This window comes from Platalea leucorodia (assembly GCF_965183815.1).
Source record: "Platalea leucorodia genome assembly, chromosome: 7".
Taxonomy (NCBI): domain Eukaryota; kingdom Metazoa; phylum Chordata; class Aves; order Pelecaniformes; family Threskiornithidae; genus Platalea; species Platalea leucorodia.
In genome coordinates this window covers 68,928,570-68,952,223 of record NC_138829.1, presented here as the reverse complement: position 1 = coordinate 68,952,223, position 23,654 = coordinate 68,928,570, and the positions used below count along the sequence as shown (strand labels likewise).

The 23,654-nt window shown below is 41.1% G+C and overlaps 1 protein-coding gene across 3 annotated transcripts in view; it reads left to right on the top strand.

The window, feature by feature from the left end:
- Positions 1-23,654, top strand: part of NAV2 (neuron navigator 2) — a gene marked incomplete at its 5' end in the record, with an annotated part of 427,505 nt that overhangs the window by 366,751 nt on the left and 37,100 nt on the right. For all 3 annotated transcript variants that reach the window (XM_082317338.1, XM_082317337.1, XM_082317336.1), the window contains 6 exons: positions 9,058-9,196; positions 14,414-14,705; positions 15,624-16,326; positions 19,943-20,410; positions 21,460-21,525; positions 22,767-22,811. In XM_082317338.1, coding sequence (XP_082173464.1) covers positions 9,058-9,196; positions 14,414-14,705; positions 15,624-16,326; positions 19,943-20,410; positions 21,460-21,525; positions 22,767-22,811 — 1,713 coding nt within the window. The remainder of the gene's footprint in view (positions 1-9,057; positions 9,197-14,413; positions 14,706-15,623; positions 16,327-19,942; positions 20,411-21,459; positions 21,526-22,766; positions 22,812-23,654) is intronic.

Below are 23,654 nucleotides of genomic sequence, written 5' to 3'. Positions count from 1 at the left end.
TTCAGCACTTCAGAGGTTAATTTTGTTGAGGGATCAGATTTCTTTCTAGGGGAAGTTTCTGATGATCACCTTCCAGCTAGGCTTTACTTTCCAGTGTCTTTCAGAGCTGCTGAATGGTGAGGGCTCTGTGGGAAAACAACCTTGCTCCAACTTTTTTTCAAGTCTCTTCCTAGACAGTCAAGTTGCGAGCTGTTTTATTTAGGGGGTGTTGGATGGTAGCCTAATGAAGGTGTCAACCTGCAAAATAAATCTAAGCCCCTTTTCTGGAATTCTTCATGGGCAACAAGGTGCAGAAGTGCACTGGCCTGGGAATATTGCAAGGTAAGAGATTTTCTGCACTTTTGAAAGCATGGAAGTGTGTTACGTTACACCTTTGTGTAAGGAGGTTTAGCTTCGTAAATGCTGGCAGCAATGGAAACACATTAAGCGATGGAGTAAATCTGAGCAGTTTTCTCCCTGCACTATCAATTTTATTTGAATCGCTGTATGCTACATGAAAGGAATATATTTTTAGTAGATTACAAATACTTGAATATCATCATAGGAAATTCCCCGTGTGAGAACTGACAGCTCTTACTGTATTTGTTGGGTTTTTTTCTGGCTTTAGTTCAGGATTCTGTGAGATTTATCAATAATTATCAGCGTCTCATAGGTTGCAATCTAACCGTCTATCTTTCCACTAGCGTTACAGGCTTTTAGCCTCAGAAAACTATGGGGCTTTGTTATATTTTAGGACTGTAAGTTTGCTTTCTGTGCAAAGAAGGAACCTCTATGGGAATGAGCTCACTGAGGGGAAACAAAGGCGTGTGTGAGGCTCTGTCAGGCCAGCTCACAGCCCAGGCTGCACTTGCTTTTTAGCACATAATATGCAGCTCTTATTCTCACTCCTGTGCAAATTTCTGTCGGCTTCCTGATTTGTCCGAGTAAGGTTAGAAGATCTTTTTCCTTTTTACAGTTTCTTTCTAATAAACCTAATTTTAAAGGCTGGCATAAACCAGGATTTATTGGTACTACTTAAGATGTTGCAATTCTGCTAGGAAAAACCTGCTTTCAGTATTGATAGTAGCTGACATCTTCCACCCGTCTCCATATTACAAAGAATAAAGTATTTGACTTGATGATGTGCCTGTGCTGTAAATCACTGGTGTGCTAATGATGGTTGTTTTTCAGTGGTTTAGCTTCCTGAGGGACAGCGCTGCGCCTTGTGATCAAATTAACACCTTTTATTGCCAAGTTCAGCTTTATTTTAAGAGATATGTCAGCAAGCTGTAACGCGTTCAGAAAGAAAATTTTGCGGTTTTCTTCTTTTTTTCTGATGGGGGGAAAAGCGTGCAAGTATCTGCTTTATCGTTGTCTCCATGTGCTTAGCTGCAGCTGATACTGCTGCGGGAGGGGGGAGCAGTTCTCATGGGTGAAATCTGTGTTTTGCTGTGCACAGGTTTTTGCCTTGATCAATTTATGCAGAAGCTTCACAGTGTATTCTGAATAATGAAGAACTTCAACAGCGACTGTGAATTGCTTCAAGTCTTCATGCATATATATCACTTCTTCATTTTGTGCCTGCATGTTCCTTGCTTGGGATTACAGCCTGCAGACCCTAACAGATTTGCGTTGGTGTCACTAGTGGAGTTACAGCATCGGGGGGGGATTAAAACCAGACTGGGAAGCGAAGGAGCCATATTCTACCTGCCAGCTGCCGGAGGTGTTGGCTCTGTGGGTGTGTTCAGTAGCCGCCTTTCCCTGGGTGAGGCTGCCCAGCGGTCCCAGTTGACCATTTGTGCTGGGAGAGCAGGTGGGCAAGTGACCCTGGCCACGGGGCAAGTGACCCTGGGTGGGGGGCAAGTGGCCGCAGGGGCAGGTGGTCCAGCCCCACGAGTCTTTTGAAAGCCCACTCAGCAGCAGGGAATAAAAATGCCTCTTGCATAGTTTTGTTTCCATACTACCCTTCATTCCTTTCCTTCCACGTTTTAGTTACGTCAGTCCTGTAAGAATTTAGCTAATTTATTCTTTTTGTTCTTGGTGTTCAAGGCCGTTTTTATTGTGTTTTGGAGCCTTTGGCAGAGCAGGCTGTCGGGCACCAGTAGCTGCTGGTGAGCTGCTGAGCTCCCACCAGCTCAGCCCAGTGCTGGGGGAGCGTGCAGGTGGGCGATGGGTGTCAGAAACCACGTCAGTGTTTTCCGTAAGTGCCGCCCCTTCTTTAGGTCGTAACTTAAATAGTGCCTTTGTACGAGGTGATGCAATTCCGAAGGTATCTGCTTTTGGGGAGAAGAAAGTATAAACTGTTGAGCAAGGCAGGGGAAGGAAACAGGCACAACCTGGGGTTTGGTTATCATAACCTGGGCAGGGCACCTTCTCCGCCTGCCTGGAGGAGGGAGGTGTTTGGGCTAGGGCCTGGCGCAGAGGGAGGAGAAGGCATGTTGCAGTGGTGATCCACAGCGAGATCTTTGCCAGGGAGCTCCTCCTCTCTCCAGGGGGAGAGCAGGGAGCTGGGGCTGTCCATGGCAGCATCCCCAGCGGCTTAGGCTTGACCTCTGCGGATTTGTTCAGTCCATCGCTGTTGCATGCAGGCTGTACGCTTCACAGGGATTTCTTTTCTTGGAGAGCACCAGGGGCTTTATACATAAACAAGGATTTCTGACTTTAATTAGTAGACTTTTCTTAGCACTTCTTACTGTCTTGGAAACAAAGACATAACAAACAAAGCATGCTTTTTTATGTAGTAACAGCTAAAATTTAGCACTGGTCTTAGTGTGATATGAAGACACTGGTTTTTCTTTCCAGCTTTCACTGGTGCGAATCAGTTGGAGTCACGGGAGTGGCACAGAAGTTACCAGGGATGAGGATCAATCCCATGGCCTTCAAAGCAGGGAGGTGAGGGTGCCACTGGCCCCAGGGGTGCTCTGTGCACCCAGTGGAGGGCTGGACTATAAGCTGGTTTATAAACACAGTAAATCCTCAGACAGAGCAGTAAATGGGGAACACCAAAAATATGGTTTATAGGTTGTGAGTCCAGGAAGAAGGGGTTGGCAGCTGGGTGGAGCGTTCTACGCTAAATTTTTCAGCCCTAGCTGGGAGTTTGTGTTCCTCCGGCAGCTGGGTCATAGGCAGTGCCTTGCCCCGGTTTCTCACCTTCCCCCGGGCTGTGCAATGCCAGAGGAACCGTTGTCGCGAACAATGGCCAAAAAAACAAGTTCCACCAGTCAAGCCTTGTGCAGCTGAGTACAGTTGTGCTGGCTGCTGGATTTAGCGAGTCTCACAGTGAACTGAAGGGTTTCTGAGCAAAATGTGTGCAGATGAAGAAGGTGCCATTGGAATTTCTGCTTTAGAGCAGGAGATGATGACTTTCGGTAGAAAGTCAGATTGCTTTCATGAAGCTTTGGGGTGTTTGAAATGGTAAACTCCCCGAGATTAGCTGGGTTTAGCAGCTCCTATGTGTGCGCGCTCAGCTGTGTTCACTTCAAGTTTGACAATGGCTTGGTCAAATTCCTGGTCAGATTTTAAGGGACAAAATTAAATCCAGTGTTATTTTTATAAGGTTATTAGCACTGATATAAAAAGATTAAATGAAAAGAGCATGTGCAGTTTTCTAGTTTCTATAAATCTTTTCTTACCTAACCTTTTTCGACACTAATTGATACTTTTCTTCAGTGAGATATTCTCTTTTACAAATAGGTATTTTAAATGTAAATCCTGAAACGTTATCCTGGGTGAATTCTAAACAGAGCTTGACAGAGAGCTGCATTTCAGCTTGTTGGTGGTAAACCGAATAGTCCCTAAACATGAAAACGGTCTGAATAGCTCACAGCACACTTAGAGCAGTTTAACTCTGCACCAAAAAATGTCATTAAAAGGATTAGATTCTGCTGCAGAAAGAACAGCTGGAAATGGTCTCTCTCCATTTTGCCTGGTTTGCTTTTCAGTTTTCATGGTCTGGCTTTACAAAGTGTTTCAAGGTAACAGTGCTGTCCCTGGGCTCCACCTTGGTGAGAAACAAGTGGTTTGTTTTAAAATACCTATAATGAGATGTAATAAGAAGAGAGTAACTGAAGGCATGGAAAAGGTAGGTGATTAATAACCATATAAAATACGTTAATTAAATTCACTTCTCTTGAAGTAGATTTCCACCCATTCTTTTGCAAACAGTTATTTGTCACCTTTCATAACAGTTTGAAAGGAAAACCATGCAAGGGTCTGAATATGGTTTTTGGATTTCTGACACAGTGATGTCAGTATTGTAGGAAATCCCAGAAGAAAACAGTGGAAATTTTAGTATCTCGTGTTATAGCACATTTACGTTTCTCTGGCTTTTTTATTTTTCCTTTTAATTCTTTGAAGATGCTGTGAAGTTTCAATCATTTTGCACCTTGGCTTTTTTTTTTTTTCCTTCTCCTATCAACTCATAAATAGTTAAATTTTTAGGTAGAAGAGGATAATTACCATGTTTCCACTTGAAATATTGTAAAGCCCCAAGGCCCTGTCTTGGACAAATGTATTTTTCAGCAGCTCATTGTAATTTTGGTTTTGACTGAAGATCCAGCAAAGTTTAAATCCACACCCAGCCGCGGAGAAGGGCGCATTTTCAGCCTTTAACAATAGCTTTATTTAGTAGGATTTTAATGACTCCTTTGCTTTGGACTTGCAAAGGGGGAAGATTTCTGCGGGGGGGGGGGGGGGGGCGGGGGGGGGGGTGTCCCGAGGATTGCGGGATGGTTTCGTGTGCCGTGCCGTCCAAGTTGACAAAGAAGAGCCAAATCTGTGGATGATGATTATGCAAGATGGAAAAGTGCTGATAGACTGTGGAAAAATACAAGTCTGAGCCTAACCGCTTCGCAAACCTGTTTCAAAAAGCAGCTTTGAGTAGCTGACCTGGTGCTGTATGTGGGCGATCAATAGTAGCAGCGTTGTTAGTCGCATGAGGGCGAGCAGGCTGAGGTGGGGAGGGAGAGGAGGGTGCTGAGGGTGCTTAGGGTGCTTGGTTTCATAGAGAGCAGGAGGCAGCTTTGTGGGAGTTTTTAAGTGACGACAGTGATGGTTTTTAAGTGGGTGGTTGTATAATTTCCATATGTAATACACTTTTAAGATTTTTTTTTTTGTCATTTTTAGTAATCAAAGTAAAGTTTCAGGTGATTGATCAAATAGAGAAAGGAAAGCCCAGACATTTGAGCTTCAGGTTATGGTTGAGTAGACTTTTGCTGACATCAGAAATTATTAATTGCACCACCTAAATTACAAAGATGTTATCTTGGCTCTGGGAGCCAAGAACACCGTAATTAGGGCTGTTAGATGCCCCATTCTGCTTCCTTGCTTTTGACTTTAACCATCAAGGCACTGGATCAAGGTAAAAGTGAACTGATTTATGTGGAGGGCTTGGGGTTGTTTCAAGAACAGTGTGAAACAGAGATACCTCAGTTTGTTAAGACGCTGTCCTCCAGAGAAGCTGCAGTCTTCACCCACGTGCAGATAGAGCCATGGAGCGGTGTGTCCTATGCCGTTGTACATTACACCAGATACGGTGTGATGGGCTTCTTGGGGGAAAGAGCTTTTAGCGTAACGGATCATTGACAGCGGGTTAAACAGTATATGTGCTTTAATTGCATTACTTTTTAGCAGTATATGTTGTATGCCCATAAAGTTGCTTGCATTGGCATCTAATTTACAGAGGTCAGTGAATTCTACACACGTCTCACTGGCATTAAAACCGTGTCTAGTGTTACTCCAAAGGAAAGCATCAATAATTGTTTATGTAGGTTTTCAAAATTATTTTAAATTTCTTAAGAGAACAAAAAAACAACATCTTACGTCCTATTGTTCTTCTAGCTAGAGACTGACCCCTCTCACCCCCCTACTGAAGTGATTTTTTTAAATAAAGCTGAACCTGAGATGTCTGCTTTTAGCTGACATAGCATCTTACCTTGTCACAACAGCAGTGTGCATCAGTATCATCGCTTGGTGTCGTCAGCATGCCTTCAAGAGCTGTGTTGCTTAGCTTCTGGCAGCCAAAATGCTAGACATCCATCCTTGGACCTCAGAATAGCTAATCTATTTTAATTGAGTAACAGATCGGTAAAATGAGTTGTTCACAGTTTCCATCAGAACATAAAAGACTTAAAGCCCAGGATATACTTAAGGGGAAGCCACAACCATCAATGTATTCAGGTGCATGTTTCTACCTTTGTCCTCAGGCACATGTCCCAGTTCAGAAGGGCACTCAAATATTTCTGTAGTGCCTTAGATTGCCCAACTGAAGTCAACAGGGCTGGTTGATGCCAGTAAAACCACTTATGATTAACATTAGACGCATTCTTTAGATGCTGGTGAACTGGGGCCGGTGATAGTTTAAGAATGGTGAATGATTGGAAATGTAATGTTTCTGTACATTCAAGATGGAACTGTGAGTCACACAGAAGTACATTATTGTAATTTTTTTTTTTTTATTTGGGCCATTGCCATATCTCCATAAGAAGGAAATTAAACTCTTAAACATGGAAAACACTGGCATTGATGATATTATTATTATAGGATTTTATTATAGGTTCAGGAATAGAAAAGATGATGTTAGTTGCTACACAAAACTTTGGAAAATGAGGAGCATATTCTTTTATGCAGTTATTTTAATAACTGTTTTGTAACCTTATTTGTAGACTTATAAAATCTAGGAATTGTAATTGCTTTATGTTACAGGTTTTGGAATAGAAGTAAATATCAGTTATAGGGCCTGTTTTCAAAAACTGAAATTTAGAAGTAATATTAATTTTCAGTATTTTGCATTATAATATTTAATTGCCTACTCTAAAGAAAAAAAGTGCTTCAAAGAAGTCTTTCAATTCTTTTCCAAGTTTTCAGTTTTTCCATGCTAGGCACTGGGAGGAAAATACTTCCCCCCCCCCCCCCCCCCTTTACATTCCATGGATTTCTTTGTATGGTTAGCACATCTTTCATTCAGTTATGCTGAGGAAGATTTTGGAAAATAGCAAATAAAACTGTTATGTTGAATCTGGCTGGCTGGCTTTCTCAGACTCAACAGGTCTCACATTGTGTATGGAGTTTTATTTTAACATGTACTTCTATTTTGTATCACAGCACATTCCTCTTTATCCAGGTGAAGGCAAATCTAGAAAAAAAAATGATATCTTTGCTTTAAATTGTGGCATCACCAGCACTGTAGACTACAGTGTTTCTTTCCCATCAGGAGAGCTGGAGTGTCTGTGGATTTACCAAATAGTGGAAGTCAATCAGAACTGGCAGGAGTGTGTTTTTGTAAGCTGGAGGACACCAGATGAAGGGCCACCTCAAGGCACCATGCAACGGAGCCTGCAGCAGGGGTCAGCGGTTGGTCCCGGTGTCTGTCCCTGTCTATCCCTGTCCCTCCCCATCCCTGGCTTGCTGAAACTGTTGGTCTGAGCTTCCCAGCTAGCGTTGTCTGCAGTGATACAGGGAGAACTGGCACAAATGACTGTGCTGGCAGGTTGATGAGGACTGTAACTGGGACCAAAGCAGCAGCAAAGAGCAGCTGCGAGCAGTAGCCCCTTCTGCAGTCCCGCAGAGGAGCGCGTCCCCGTGGCCACTGCTGCTCGTGTGGTTCAGCAAATTGTGCTGCTGGTTAAGCTGTCCTCAAGTCCCTGAAAGGCCTTACATAGATATGGGTGAACAAAATATTCCTAAGTAAGCAAAAAGCAATTTAAAATTATTAAAGTGTCGTTAAAACCCATACGGGTAGCTGTTTTGTAAAGCTAAGTGAGAAAAATGAAATGCTTTTCGTTTCAAAGTTGCTAAAGGTTATCTAGTAAGGCTATATAGTAAGTCAGTGGTGAAGCTATGAATAAAATTCAAGAAAGCAGACATAGATTGCCATTGTTTACATAGTTCAATGACATAACACGCAATTCAATTTTAAATGCATATATTAAATATCCAGTACATCAATTTGTGAATGGCTTCCACTCTATGGTCAAAAAACTCAATGCAGTCTCTTTGTTACAAGTTTGTAAAGCAAACAAATGCAATAGGGAAGAGAGTCTGGAGCTCCCAAAATCCAAGGCTGTGGTGATAAATAGCTAGAGAACTGCCAGGAGATGAGCTGTTACCACTAGATTTCACAAATGATCTATTAAATACATATTTATGCATTTCCAGCAGTAGTTATCCATCAGTGGACTGAAAGGTCTTCACAGAGCTACTTACAGGACAGTGCTTCAATCCCAGCTTTATTGTTCTTGGAGACGGAGCGCTTGTAAGCCAGTTTATAAATCTCTTCCCTAAGCAGCTTATTTTTAAGGGCATTTTAGGAGCGGAGCATCTGGCTTGACTTTTAGATCATTTGGATTCTGTCTGTTCTAACACTCAAATCGCTTCAGGCTTGGACTTTTTTTTTTTGGTGCTTTCTATGTCCTAAACTTCCAGTTATGCGTTTCTCATTTACTAGAAAATGTTGAAGCTATCACACGCTGGAAGAAGGTAGTCCTGAATAGTAAGCTGTCTCCTTGAAAAGGATGTGTTGTATGGCTCGGGAGGGTTACGTGCCATCTGAACAACTAGACTTTCAATTACTAAAAAGTTCTGAGCCTGGTGATGCTGTTGAGGGTAGAGGTTGTTGCCCTGGTCTATGTAACAACCAGGTACAAAAGATTGCTTCAGGATGAATTTTTTCCTTGCATTTAAGTTCCATCTCTGCGTTACGGCTTAGCAAGTCAGTGCTGTGCCTACCAGGAGATGCCTCCTTACCACCACCTTCCCCTGCTCTGGGACTGCAGGCATAAATTTTGAGGGTCACTGTAAAGTTTGTTTACTCATACAAACTTTCAGTTGAGTCAGTAAGAGTTGCATCATTGGTGCTACCGGCTTAATGATGGTACGCATTAGGCTTTGTGGCAACCATATAGTCAAGAGCTGTATGAATTTAGACTTGAAGTGCAATGAAGGTAAGTTAGGGAAATGAGCATACCATTTTCATTTGGCAGCCGCAAGTAGGATAAGGCTTATAGAAATAATACGTTTCCTTTTGAATGATGTTTTCTCTTTTGACCCTTGCTTTCTGCCTTTGTTGTGCTTTTTCTCCAGCTGGGATGACAGCAGCTCTGTCAGCAGTGGGATCAGTGACACCATAGATAATCTCAGTACTGATGACATTAACACTAGCTCCTCTATCAGCTCCTATGCCAACACACCTGCCTCCTCCCGCAAAAACTTAGATGCACAGGTAAGATTTCTGGTTTAGACGAGTAACATTGGTATTTGTTATTTTCTCTCTGCAGTAAATATAATTCTTTTAAGTTGGATGAGCTTGAACACACAGACAGCCTTCAGTATGGCCTGTATCACTGAAAAGGCAATGTCAAGTAATAGTAACCGCCTTATCATACATGGCATTTATGAATATTTCCTTTATGTGTGGAATCCCTGGCATCTCTGCTGCGGTGGTGTGGCAAGAGATGGGTTCTGCCTTGCTAGCGGCACTGCTGTACAGAAAACATGCATCAGTAGATGGGATTTTTTCCTTAGCTCTAGAAAAGGTACTGTGTTTTTTCTTAAAGAATAGAATTTAATTAAGTCAACATGAAAGTTTAAATATTATTTATACTTCCATCGGAAATGTAAGCATACTAGGTAAATGAAATAGATTATTTGAAACTTCCAGGGCTGCGTGTTACTGCAGGCTTTGTATTTTTGGCAGCATTTCATAGGAAGATAAATTTCACATCCATTAGCAGCCTATGTGTACATTTTGTGCTCAGACACCACACATGCAAAGAGGGTAAAACAATTGAAGGTATCCAACAGTTTTTCATTCATCAATTAGACTGCGTAGTACAGAGATTTGCAGTAATACAAACTGTTTTTTTCCCTAATTGTATGGAATTTTGTTTGGAAAAGTGCAGGACTAAGAAGTTCAACTTTGGTCTTTGCACACCCACCTGCTCTAGGGACTCGGGTGTTGTGTGTCAAAGCAACTGGGATGCAGTGACTTGGCATTGCAGCGGGTAGAGGAGAGGGATGTAGGTATGACCTTCTCCTCTGTTTCTCTCCTTTTTTATTCTTCTCCAGTCCTTTTCATGACTGGACCCTAAATCTGGTTTTAATATCGGTTTTAATGTAGACGTGTGGTTGCTGTGAAGTGTTACTCTGCCTAGAGGACTGTGGTGCAAGCGTATATAACTCTTTGTTCCCTTGCCACGAAGTGCATATTTGAGCCTACATTAAAGATTTCCAGTTAGCCTTTGGTTGTGTATCAGCGATTGCATGTGTGCTCAAAACTGCTAATACAAGTCCCATACAAGTTGAGAGGAGTTAAGATCTACGAAGTGTGTTTTTCAGTACGTAACAGAATAACATAGACAACTAGAAACTGTTGACAATTGTTACTGTCTTAACATTGTAATATTGTTGGGGAAAAAAAAGAAAAAAAAGGGAGACATGACTAAACATTAACCTAAGGAAAAAAAAATAGAAACTCATTTGACTTCTATCTTCTGATGGATCAGATTCTTGGAAGCACCTCTGAGAGATCAAAATCTGTGTTGACGAACTCCTCTTCCTCCTCCACAACTCTTACAGCATCTGCTGCAGACATACACCAGGAGAAAAGCAGCTGAAGCTTGTACAGACAGTAGAGCATAGGCATTAGAAGATGAAGCTGGGAGCTAAGACATACAAGTTGTGTTTCCAGTTTTTTGATGTGTGTCTGTGACCTGCTTCTCTCCTCAGTTTTCATGGCTGACAATATTTATTCTTGGTATTACTGTTATCTGCAAATTATTATCCATAAAATACTTTGTTTTCATTTGAACAGAATATCCTAATCTTGTCAACCCAAGGGAATGAAAACAGCTTGGAGTGATGGAACCATGCATAGCTTGCAGGGCTGATATTTTTGCTGCCCGAAGTAGTCCTCACGGCTCATGAAACAGCGAATGCTACATATATGCCTTTTCTGTCTTACCTGGAGTACTGTGGGATGGTCTGTGCCCAGGTTTGCATCCCCCTTTGTGGTCACCCACAAAGGACCAGCAGACATCTGCACAGGGATGTGGACTTTTCCTCTCAGGGTATCCACTGCTTTGGTTCTCCTAAATACTAGGCACTTAACTTTTAAGCTGCTGTGATTCTGCCACATCTTTTTGAGATGGTACAGTAGCTGGAATTCAGGTAATTAAAGAGGAAGCTAATACATGTGCAGCTGGGAGTCCAGACAAATAATACAGCAACATCAAAGGGAGAGGGCCCTAACAAGTCAGTGTCTGCTGATAGAATCAGTAACTTATGCAGAATCATTTCTGCAGAGGAAGAAGCCACGCTTGCAGTAGGAAAAAGGTCTCTGCTAGGAAACTGATTTTTAGAGCTGTTGAGTGCCCCATACTCCAGAAGGTGTAGCTTCTCTCTCTTTGAGAAGCAGGACTTAAATGTGATATTAACTATTAACTCCACCTTGATAGACATCATAGTTGTAGCCTCTTTTTGTGACGGTGCTATGAAGATGTTTGCAAGTTGGTTCCTAACAGGCTAGTGATTGGAACTAGAATTTGCCTTACCATGTCCCCGTGTCTTGCTCTGATTATGCCAGGTACCAAACCACTTAACGTAGTTATATGACTTTGGGGGCCCTAATATTTTTCCCTTATATTGCACAGGCTTAGATAAGTTACCTTTTAACACAGCGTTGCGTGTAATATGCCTTTAAAGTCATGTCATACACATGTTTTAAGGAGAAATTAAGACTTGGTGGGCATTTGAAAATAACTTATTTAACTGAAATAGGATGGAAGAGAGGAAGAGATCAAGTAATAAACTTGCTCATGTAATGCTAAAAGGATCAAAAGTTGGAAAGGAAACAATTCCTTTACACAGAAAACAGCAGCATCTTTAAGACAACTTCTCAGTTTCATTGGCGCAAAGATGGGTTTGGTCTGTTCACAGCTTCAAGAACAGATTTACAAAACTGTAGGAATAAGTTGAGAAATCCTGGTGGTTACCACTGCTCCCAGCTTATGCTCGCTATGTCTTGCCCTGACCTCCAGCAAACAGTATTTCCACTTTGACCCACTCCAGGCCTTTCAGGCGGGTGGAGTTTCAGCTGCAATCCCAAAGCCAGGTTTCACCGTGTTTTGGTTTTGATTCCTTCGTCATGTTTCTGTGCTGTTCTCAGTGCTTACCATTAAACAGAAACATCTCTGGCCAGAGGGCTTCAAGGGTAGATGTGCAGCATTTCAAAGGCTACGGAAAAACTTTGGCCGTGGGTGTAGTAGTGGAATGAAATAGAACAAAGATAGAGGACTTCTTGTAATGCTGTTCTCTCTGTTGAGACTGTACTATTCTTACAGATGTAAAGGGGGGAAATAGAAGGTATAGGAATATTTCATAGTAAACCAAAACTAGAATAAGCCTTTTACCAGCAAGTAAGATATATTTCTTGCTCTTGAACGCTTAACAGTGTAAATAAGCAATTCCAGACAAGGTACTTGAAGCAAGATACTAGTGAGAACAGATAAGGGATGATGTTGAGGTGGTTTTGTTGGTCGATTATTTGTTACTTCTTGCCTCAGATCTCTTCCAAGATCTGTAAACTTAGGAGATGTTTGCATGAAACGATGATTTTAGAGAAACACAGGACATAGAAACAGTCACACTGTGAATTTATTGCACAGCTACCAATGGTCGTAAATAGAAGGGTAAGCATCCCCAAACCTTGCAGCCGTACAAAAGAAAGGAGTTAGACGGCAGTGTTCCATTCGAGCCTATGCTGAGTTGCTCTCTTTGAATGGAGAGGCGAGGAAATGACATTTGCATAGCACGAGGAAAACACAGCAAGAAAATAATAACTAAATCCATAATTCAGCAAATGCTTTTTAGTCTAATGGCTCAATATACAGACAAATAACCCAGGCTCTAACTATTTCACGTGACTGAAGAAAGACCATTATGATGTGTGGTGTCAGCTTTCACATCCTGATCGCTTAGACTAGTTTTTCAGGCTTTTAAGAAAAAAGTAATTACAGTAAAAAGCAGAGGAAATTAAACCACAACGCCCCTAGATTGTTTACTATTAATGGTGTGATTTGGTAAGAAAAGTCATAAACTTGAAATGTACTTTAGGAACTTAAAAATAAAATATAGCATTTTGCTGAAAGCATAGTAAATGATCATGCATCCTTTCCTGTGCGGTACTCTTCTGATTATCCAAAGGGAGTGAAAGGTTGTGGGCTTTATAACGCTTCGGGGTATTATTTAAAATAATTTTCTTTTAAGTGATATTACCATTCGACTGCTGCACAGTGCTGAGCACATTTGTCTTCTGCTGAGGCTGCAGGGAAGAGATGGCACTCAACATCTTACCAAAATTTGCCAACTCCTACTTGGGAGCTTCACGATCAAGTGTTGAATTGGCAGAATCTTTCACGTTACTGTGATGGCTGGAGAACACTTCAACTATGAATTTTTATCTGGATCAGGGTCAAATGTGGACATTTGTCATTTGTGCCTGGTCACAAAATAGTGGGTTGTGGTGTTAGAAAATTTGCCCAAATTAATCAGCAGCATTTGATAGGAGAAGGAGAATTCTGCAAGAGTAATCATTAGCAGTAGAAAATGCTCATGTATGGGGAATATATTACATATGTAAGGTAATAGATTTAATGTAAGCATTTCTGAGAATTTGGCAAAGGGTTGCCAATAAGAAAATTCTATATTTGACGTACATCTTGGCAAAATTCTCCATAAATGACTGGCATCACAATCAGTCTGTGCAAAGAATAAGGAAAAACAACTTGTAAGAGTTGAATATAAATTAAAAACTGATCTAATTCGTATATTTAAGTCAGACTAGAGTATTGTTAGAAAGTTGTTGGGGATTCATTTTTCTTCAGTTCTTGGGTGTCCTTCTAATATGTTAGATGAGAGTGAACAGCATTCCACATCTTCAACTCTGTTCAAAAAGCTGCCTCCTCATGCGCTGGAGATCAGATTGCCAGACAAGAGATAGGAAAGCAGCAGGAACAAAGGAGAGCTGGCTGCGCAGGTTTGAAACGGTTTTTTGGCATTGCAGTAAAAGAAATTCGAGATGGAGGATTATAAATGCCATAAAGCTGAATATGTCCTGTATAAATCAAGTGCTTTTTTTTCTTCCATTTTTCTGGGTTTTTTTTTATTTTTATTTTTATTTATTTTTATTATTATTTTTTCTTCTTTCTAAGGGGCATGACTGTTATGGTTTTGTATTTGTTTCCCTAGCATATTAAAAAAATACGTCATTGCTGAGGTTCATTTCTTGCTATGACATTTCTTTATCAAAGGCATGTTATGTTTGTTGGTACTTAGAGATGACTGCTGAGTTTAGTAATCAGTTTGACGGTTCTCGTTTATGAAGCTTCTTGAAAGAAAGGCTTGCTCTGAAGGTTGTATTACAATTCCTTATCTGTCCTAGACCGATGCAGAAAAGCATTCCCAGGTTGAGCGGAATTCCTTATGGTCCGGTGATGAAGTCAAGAAATCAGACGGAGGATCTGATAGCGGCATAAAAATGGAGCCAGGATCTAAATGGAGGCGGAATCCCTCTGATGTGTCGGATGAATCTGATAAAAGCACTTCTGGTAGGAAGAACACTGTTATTTCGCAGACGGGCTCCTGGCGACGGGGCATGTCAGCTCAGGTTGGCATTACCACACCAAGGACTAAACCTTCAACCACCTCAGGCACGTTAAAGACACCTGGAACAGGTGAGAAAAGGTGTAAGATATAAACAAGCCAAAAAGTGTGTTCGGTATGAAAACAGTTTAAATGCTTTCCAGAGGCAGAACCTGAACTTCAGGTAATCCTGTCTTTATTTTTAGGTAGTGTTTTAACCTATGCAGCATCTCGTATGTCCACATTTCTATTTCTGTTCATTTGAAAATGCATATTTTGGGTTAGTACACAGTGGAAGTTGTTTTCATGACAACTCTAGTCTTAAGCCAAGCTATTTATTGGGCACAGTATTGCCGTATGAAGAATAAATAATATAATTATAGCTTTTGAAGTCACGGTTAACTTTAAGAACATACAGTATGTGTGGCTGAGGAGATTTCCCCCCCCCCCATACTAAACCAGCATGTTAATTTATACTAAACACTATTTAGTTCTGGATTTTCTTGTAAATGTATTAGTGATTTTAGCACTTGCAGATGTGTGAATGGAAATGGATTGAATTTGCATAATTAAGTAATGTAAGTTAATACCTCTCCTCTTGTTTGATTGTGTACACAATTGTACATGAAAAAGTTGAAGTTAGAAGCTTTCTTGAACAATGCCTCTTAGGAAAATTATGCTAATGGCCTAACACTACTTCTGTCTAATGATAAAGAAGGGTCAATCTGTGGTAGCTACAGAGGGAAACATTTTTTTTCTTATCTGTCACTATTACATAAGACTGTTCTGCTTTTCATATTCTCAAGGGCAAACACACCACATACTTTCTCTGGCAAGTCTGCATGTATAACTCACTAGAGTGGCATGTAAGTTCAGTGCAGACTAGATCATAATTTTTAACCACACTCTGGTGGCTAACACGCTTTTGCTTTTCATGCTGCTTTGAGTTTCATCATTTGCTTGATGTTTTCAAGTCATTAAATATTAGAATTCTTTTTCTATTTTTGTAGGGAAAACTGATGACGCCAAGGTATCAGAAAAGGGTAGACTATCTCCTAAAGCTGGACATGTTAAACGTTCCCCATCAGATGCAGGACGCAGCAGTGGTGACGAATCCAAAAAGCTTCCCACAAGTAACTCTAGAACAACTGCTGCTAATGCTAATACATTTGGATTTAAGAAACAGAGCGGGTCAGCCGTAGGCATGACTATAATCACTGCCAGTGGGGCAACTATCACCAGTAGATCGGCTACCCTGGGAAAAATCCCAAAGTCATCTGGACTCATGGGTAGGACCACTGGTCGGAAGACTAGTGTTGATGGCTCACAGAACCAGGATGATGGCTACTTAGCACTTAGTGCCCGAACTAATCTTCAATATCGTAGTTTACCCCGGCCCAGTAAATCCAGTAGCAGAAGTGGAGCTGGGAATAGATCTAGCACGAGTAGCATAGACTCCAACATAAGCAGCAAGTCAGCCGGGTTGCCTGTCCCTAAAATGAGAGAGCCTGCCAAGGTAATCCTTGGAAACTCTCTGCCAGGATTAGTCAATCAGACTGATAAAGAGAAAGGGATTTCGTCTGACAACGAAAGCGTGGCCTCATGTAATTCTGTTAAAGTGAACCCTGCATCACAGACTGCTTCTAGCGGAGCTCAAAGTACTCACCAGCAAGGAGCCAAGTACCCCGATGTGGCCTCTCCCACTTTGCGCAGGTAGGCAATAAATTCGTTGATTGTGCGATGATGTTAGTCGGAGCTGAATGATCAGGACTTTTCGAGCCAGGCCTGGCTGTGTTTTGTGGAGCACTTACTATTTAGTGTCCTACATCAAGGTCTTTGTATTTACGTTTAATTTCACATAAACAGGTTGGCCAATGTTGTCAATACTCAGTACATCACGTGACAGCAGCAAAAATTTAACATTTGGAAAAAACAACTGTCTGGCAGAAAGTCTGGCAATTCTGATACGAGTCTCTCTGTTACAAAAATCATACCTGAGGGCTTTATCCATGCAGATATTGCAGGAATAAGAGTTTTCTTACCTGAAGGTTACTGAGGAGTTCTTGCACCCATGTGTACGTAACAAACCTGGAAATACTCCAATGGTGGATCAAATTATAAATTGACAACAGGAGAGTTATTTCAGATTTTCATTACGACAGATGCATAATTTGACCTGCCATGTGTAGATTCACATCTTTCAGTTGTGTGGATTAGGCCAGTGTGTTGTGAGACTCCTGACAGCAGGTTATTTGACTGTGTAGAAGAACCCTAAGTAAGGTTACTAAGCTGGGTTGAATTTTCTTATTTTAATAATATTTTTTTAAACAAAAAACTTATCTGTCTTCTATTTCTCCACCACTGCCCCACACATGCTTTTAACATGGATATCGAGTTGGTCAGGACTTAATTCGTTGATGCAGTGTGCATCAAAGCCTTTATATCGGTGAAAGGTTCCGTTAATATTATTTTTCAATTTAATTTGACATTGAGTAGCTTGTCTGTTTCAAGTTGCGGTGTTTTGCATTTCATTTTGTCTTGACGCCCATAATACCCATACAGTTATGCTGCATCATCCTGCTTCCAGTGATGTGAGAAAGCCACATTCCATCTGAAGCGCCAGTGCAAGCATTAATGGCTGTGATGGCAGCTTAGGCTAATGCTGTAAAGAGTTGTAAACTGTTTCTTTTTAAATGGGTGGTTTTATATAAGATCATTCAAGATACTTCCTTTATTTTATTCCTGGTTATCATTAGATAAGCCATGTCGTTTAGAACATTTAATTTTCATCAATGGCTACTTAAAAAGAAAAACTCCAATAGACCTTTCATTTCTATGGTATATACCCCTTGAGAAGTGCAGGTTTTCAGTGTTTCAAGTCTCGGGCACATTAATCTTGAAATTTGATTGGAAATTTTTTTTTTTTTATTACTAGAAAGCCACGTTGCTAGCTATGCAACTGAAGTACTACATTAGAAATACATGAAACTTCAAAGAGAAGACATTGAGGCTCAATTTAACTATTCCCTCATTTGATTTACAATTTCACTCTTGAATTTTCACCAGGCTGTCTAAATAGTTACATACTGAAATGCATCAGAGTTGAATTTGGCCTCGTCTGCTTATTACTGATTTCTAGAATGACAATTAAGAAGATTTTGAGGTTAATTTTCAGTCTGTTGAGATGAGTTGCACATGTTGTTTTTTGCGTATTTCCCCTTGTCCCTGTAATTTTTTAATATTATACGATAAATGAGAATCCATACCTTTGTAATGATACAGATTTACCTGCAAGTCTGCAAACATATATAACTTCTATGCTGTCTTCAACAGTGAGATTCTATAGTTCTACAATGAGGGCCATCCCTGTCTCTGTTCTCTCAGTATTCCCTTTAGCTCTGGTATTATGTATCCGGAATGTCCCTTCAGTGAAACCATCATTTATCTTGACACATTTTATTGTTAAATTGGGCCTTCATGCTTTGCGGTATATAATACGCTGCTTTTCTGTTAATGGGAGACATGCGTGACCCAAGAGCCAGCTCAGATATGTCAGTCTCTTGTCAATAATAGTGGATAGGAGTAAACAGATGTCCTTCCTTGTAGGGTACGTCCTTCCTTGTAGGGTACGTCCTTCCTTGTAGGGTACGTCCTTCCTTGTAGGGTATGTCCTTCCAGAGTTAATCTCTGTATTGATGTGAGTGTCTTGCTGGGTTGGACTTTCTCTGGACTGAAAGGAATGCCGTCCAGACCGCATCCTCTTCTGAAGGCGTTTGTTATGAGGTTGCGGTTCGACCAGACGCTGCCTTTGGCAGCAACACATTTCTGTTTGTGCTGCAGTGCAGCATCCTTTCAGTTGTATTAGAGGTGCTGTGAAACAGTTTTGGGAAGGCTGCGTAGCTTAAAAACAGCTTGTAAAACTGTTGTGTGGGTGGCTGGGGCTTTTTTTTAAGCTCTAGGATCCTCTCTCTAAGAGTACAGTTCCCCCAGCACAAGTGAAGAGGTGGTATGCAATGGCATAGGAGCAGGAATACGCTAAGCTGGTATTGCTGCTGAAGGCCACGTATCATTGCAGTATGGTTTGACATTTTTCTTCATGCTTGTTCTGATAACATTAACTCTAAATAAAACCTAAAATGTCTCTAAATCCCTGTAGGAGTGGGGTTTATCATTTGAAGCCTTTTGCTTGTCTGAGTCAGTGTCTCCTAATCAGTGAGGTGTGATGTGGAGTCCAGGTTGAACCAAGTTTTCCAGATTTGTGCTGGTTTGTGGATGTCTGCATTGCGCTCAGGTGCTGAGGGATCATGACAACCTGGGCATACTCAAAAGCAGAGAAAGTTCTGCTCAGTGCATACCCACCCAGAAGTCTTTAGGAGCTCTTGAATAAAGTGCTGCATTCTGAGGACTACAGTCTGATAGATACCCGCTTTGAAAGGTTTCATCCCCAATACTCCACACTGTTGATAAGAAAAAAAGCAAATCCATATAGGTATGTGTGAGGAAAACTAAGGTTCCAAAGGCAGTTACAGGAGCTAAGTGGCAGAAGCAGTGGTTTTGGGGTGGATGCTTGAAGCTGGAGTCAAAAGCTACACTTTCTTCATAATTTTGAGGATCAGTTTTAAAATGATTGATAATCTGGTCTTAAGCATGTTTACTTCTGAGACACTTGTGCTTTTGGCAAAAGTGATGCAAATTGGAGAAGCTGCAGCCATCCTCCTCGAACCGTGCTTTTACATCCCCTCCTTTGCGCTAGTTCTGGCACTCAGCTAGTCTTTTACTGAGCCAGTGCCAGGTGCCAAACCAGGTAAAATCTCATTCTCCACTCCAAAGAAATAGTTTCCAGTTAGCTTGGCTCCTGAAATGAGACAAACCTACATTTGATACCAGTAAATATTTTTCCTGTTACATCCCAGCAGATGCTGTTTCTGTGCAGAGCATTCGGTGATTTGCACAGAATTTACCTGGAAAACAAACTTTCAACCTCTAATATTCCATGCTTCAGATTAATAAATGCAGTGTTTCTCTGGTATCCTTTTTCCTTAAGTAGCAGAAGACAATATTGCTGTATTTTAGCTTTGTGCAAGTATTATTTCATGGTTCAGAGAAGAAACACCTAAGAGAGATTTGAAGCTATCATAATTGTCTCTGGACTTATTGAAGGTGGCGTGAACACAAGGAGATTCATAAATTTATAGTTGTGTATGTCCAGTCTAGGATCATTTACTTAACGTTGGTTTTCTGAAGCTAAGATGATCTGTGGTCTAGGTATAAAATATCCTTGCATTTAATATTCCATTTTATGTATTTTTCATGTTATCTTTTTTTACAGACTTTTCGGTGGCAAGCCTAGTAAACAAGTTCCCATCACAACAGCAGAAAATATGAAAAATTCAGTAGTCATCTCTAATCCTCACGCTACTATGAACCAGCAGGGTAATCTTGATTCACCATCTGGCAGTGGTGTGCTGAGCAGTGGGGGCAGCAGTCCTCTATATAGTAAAAACACAGATATGAACCAATCTCCACTAGCTTCTAGTCCCAGTTCAGCACATTCAGCTCCTTCCAACAGTTTAACGTGGGGTACCAACGCAAGTAGCTCTTCTGCTGTTAGCAAGGATGGCATTGGATACCAGTCTGTCAGCAGTCTTCATACCAGCTGTGAATCCATTGATATCTCTCTGAGCAGTGGAGGTGGCCTGAGCCATAACTCCTCCAGTGGCTTGATTCCAGCCTCTAAAGATGATTCTCTGACTCCCTTTGTCCGAACCAACAGTGTAAAGACTACGCTGTCTGAAAGGTTAGTAGGTTTTTCTTTCATTTTCATTAAGCTCGTATGTATCTCAAATGTGAATGAAGTCCTGGCAGCAGCAGCCAACGCTGCAGATACAAATCAAGTTGTGCTTCTTACAAGATAATACTGACTGGTATTACTAGAACATACACGGAAGCCATTCCAGGCAAGGAGCCCAGTTCAGAGAAGAGGATGAGTTCAGGTGAGGTTTTTAGTTTTAGTTTGCTGTGGTAGCTAATGTGACAACTTTTCTTGCTACCATATTATACCTAATATTTGAATTTTGCATCATATAGTATCCTTCCAAAGATCTCCTGTTAGTTGATCTGATAGTGATATTCAAAAAAACCTCCATCGTTGTTGTTGTTTTGTTTTGAGAAGCAAACTGTTAAGCTTCTCGTCTCTAACGTTTGACAAGCTTTTAAACTGGAGGTCATGCTGAAAAGAGACATCCCTGTCTCCCTAGCTGCTTGATCCCTCCTGAGCCTCTCCCTGCTGGCCTGTCCCATCTCCAGCTGCTCCCTACGGTGTTTCGGTACAGGCATTCATGTGAATGCTTCGTGAACCCACCTGGGAGATGGATGCAACTGAAAAATGATCACCTGAATTGTATGTCCGACTGATCAGTTCCCCAGCTCCTTCCACGATCAGATTCATCGGTATCTGTGTGGACATGGCGTAGGAGCTGGGAAGACTGAGCAGGGAGGAGGGAATGGGACTGCTTTTTCAGCGTCAGAGCTGTATTAACGGCATGTTGGGCTAACATCGGGATAAATCAGACAATGACTTGCAGTGCATGCTCTCTGCGTGACTTTTGTAGAAGGCAGTCGTACCCCTGCAAGCATTGGAAATCAGCTATATCCTGATGTGTAATTATGTAGTCAGGTAGCAAAATTTTTGTAGTTGCATCTCAATGGAGAAAATTGCCGCTGACTGTAATGTTCTGACAGTTTGGGTTTCTGTTTGTGTTTTATTATAACTCCTTCCTGTTCTCTCCTCTTTTCATTCTAATATTCCTTCTCTTGTTTTCTGTCTTGTTGGACTGATTCTTCTAGCCCTCTTTCTTCCCCTGCTGCTAGCCCCAAATTCTGCCGAAATACTTTGCCCAGGAGACAGGACAGGTAATGCTGGCTCAGGACAGGAGTACGCACAAGGCTGTAGGTTTCGTTGCCCATCTCAGTGAAGCACATTGTTTTGTGACAGACTGTGCTCAGTCGAGTCCTCTGCTGTGTTCATCGTTCAGATGTGAACTGACACAAAGACATGCCAGTGAGAGTCCCCTCAAACACCCCATCTATCTGCCTAAATCAATCTGGAGAATACGGCAGGGTTGGCATGTTTTTGGTGTTGCTCTTGTTACTGGGAACATCTTTTGGTTTGTGGGGGTATTTTTTTTCCCCTCATTTCTTTGCCAAAGGCAATTTGAAAATCTTGCCCTTTTTTTTCTACCACTCTAAACTCTCACTAGCATTTCAGCATTCCTCTGGCATGCTGCTTTTCCCACTGCCTTTCAGGCCTGTCCTTTTTGTCGTGAAGTCCCCGTGTCATTCAGTGTCGTCAGTCTTTTATTGCAGTTTGGCTCATGAGTGTTTTGCAGGGACTTGTGTACATCCGTCCTTGTAAAGATGAATGTTAAAGTTAGGAAAAGATGACCCGAATCTAAACATTCTAGCTCACTTTTGCTCACTGCTGTAATTTTAAACACTCCCGCACTGTAATTTAGCTATAAGGACTGTCATTAAATTATTCATTTAAGCACATGGATATTTTCTTTAAAAACAAATTGACAGACTCTGCTCAGTTACAAGTTCATCAGTTGTAAAAGCATAAACGTAAATATTTGGGTTTTGGACAACTAATAGATCCATTTTATTTTGCTAATGGAATTTAAGCTAAGATTTGAAAATTTAAACAGTCTGGGCTCAATACTTTTACTGCTATACATTGCAGCTGCGTAGCAGTAATTAGCTGCATTCCCTGAATGGTGTCTGCTGAAAGAAATGACGGGAAGGTGGTTTGGACTTGAAGATTCTCATCAGTTTTCACAAATAGTCTGCCTCACGCCTGCTGAAAAGCATATTTTTAAGCATCCGTTGGACGTTTAAAGAGCCATTTTTGTTCATTGTGGGTAGGAGAAATAGCAAAACCACGTTGTGAGCAGATGAGATTCATTGGCATGGTACCAGATGCATGTTTGTGCAAATCCGCACCTGGGTAAGGAGGTTTTTGCATGTTTCTGTAGGAAGGCCCCAGCACCTTTTCCTCTGAAAAGGTGGAGCAGATGTTTGTACGTCCTTCGTCCTGATCTTATTCCTTCCCTTTTGTTCTTCTCTGAAGTTCTTTTCTTTTAACTTTTCTGCAGCGACCCACATCTTGATAGGAACACTTTGCCTAAGAAGGGACTCAGGTATTGGTGCTTCCACACGGTTTAACAGCTTTTGTTGTGGCTTTGGAGTTTGCTTTGTGTTTCTGTTGTGGCTGGTGGTGATGGTCGCAGTTTGCGAGAGGTGGCAACAATATTGTTTCTTTCTTCCTTTCTTTCTTTCCTTCTTTCTTTCTTCCTTTCTTTCTTCATCCTCAAAGAAGGCCATTGACCACTGTGCTTTTTTTCATCCAGTGGCTTCTCCGCTTGAGCAAGAACTGTGGCTTTTGCTGGCTGAATTGCTGAAAAGCATCTCATAAACCATCACTGGGCTTGACTTGAAAACAGTAATTTTGCAGCATCTATGGCTGTTACATGGAATGACCTGAGATCATTTTCACCCTGGGAGCCTTGGTGTTGATATACTAATAGAAAAAATTTTCAATATCATGCCAAACCTTTTAGGATGACATTGGACACATTAATTTAAAAAAGATTTGCTTCAGAATACCTAAATATATAGGGCTCTTAGGGATAACTTCTACTCTTCTAGAAAAGAAAAAAAAAAATCCCCAAACAAACTTTTGGCAACCGTCTTCTCATAGATTTTGTATATCTGTAAAGTCATGGTTTTTATAACATAAAAAAAACTGCACTGAAAAAGATTTTTCCATTGATACAAGCAGTTCTAGCAAGATAATCAACATTAGGTCTATTAATTAAATGCTTTAAGTGTTACGGAATTTACAGAAGATATCTTAGACAATTTGGAAGATTGCAGCTTCAGAATCGCTTAATGCAGCTTCTGAGATTACTGAGTTGATGCCTTGAAATTGCAGCTGCAATTCATTCTGTGCTGTACAGATTGTTCTTCACAGCAGCTTTGTC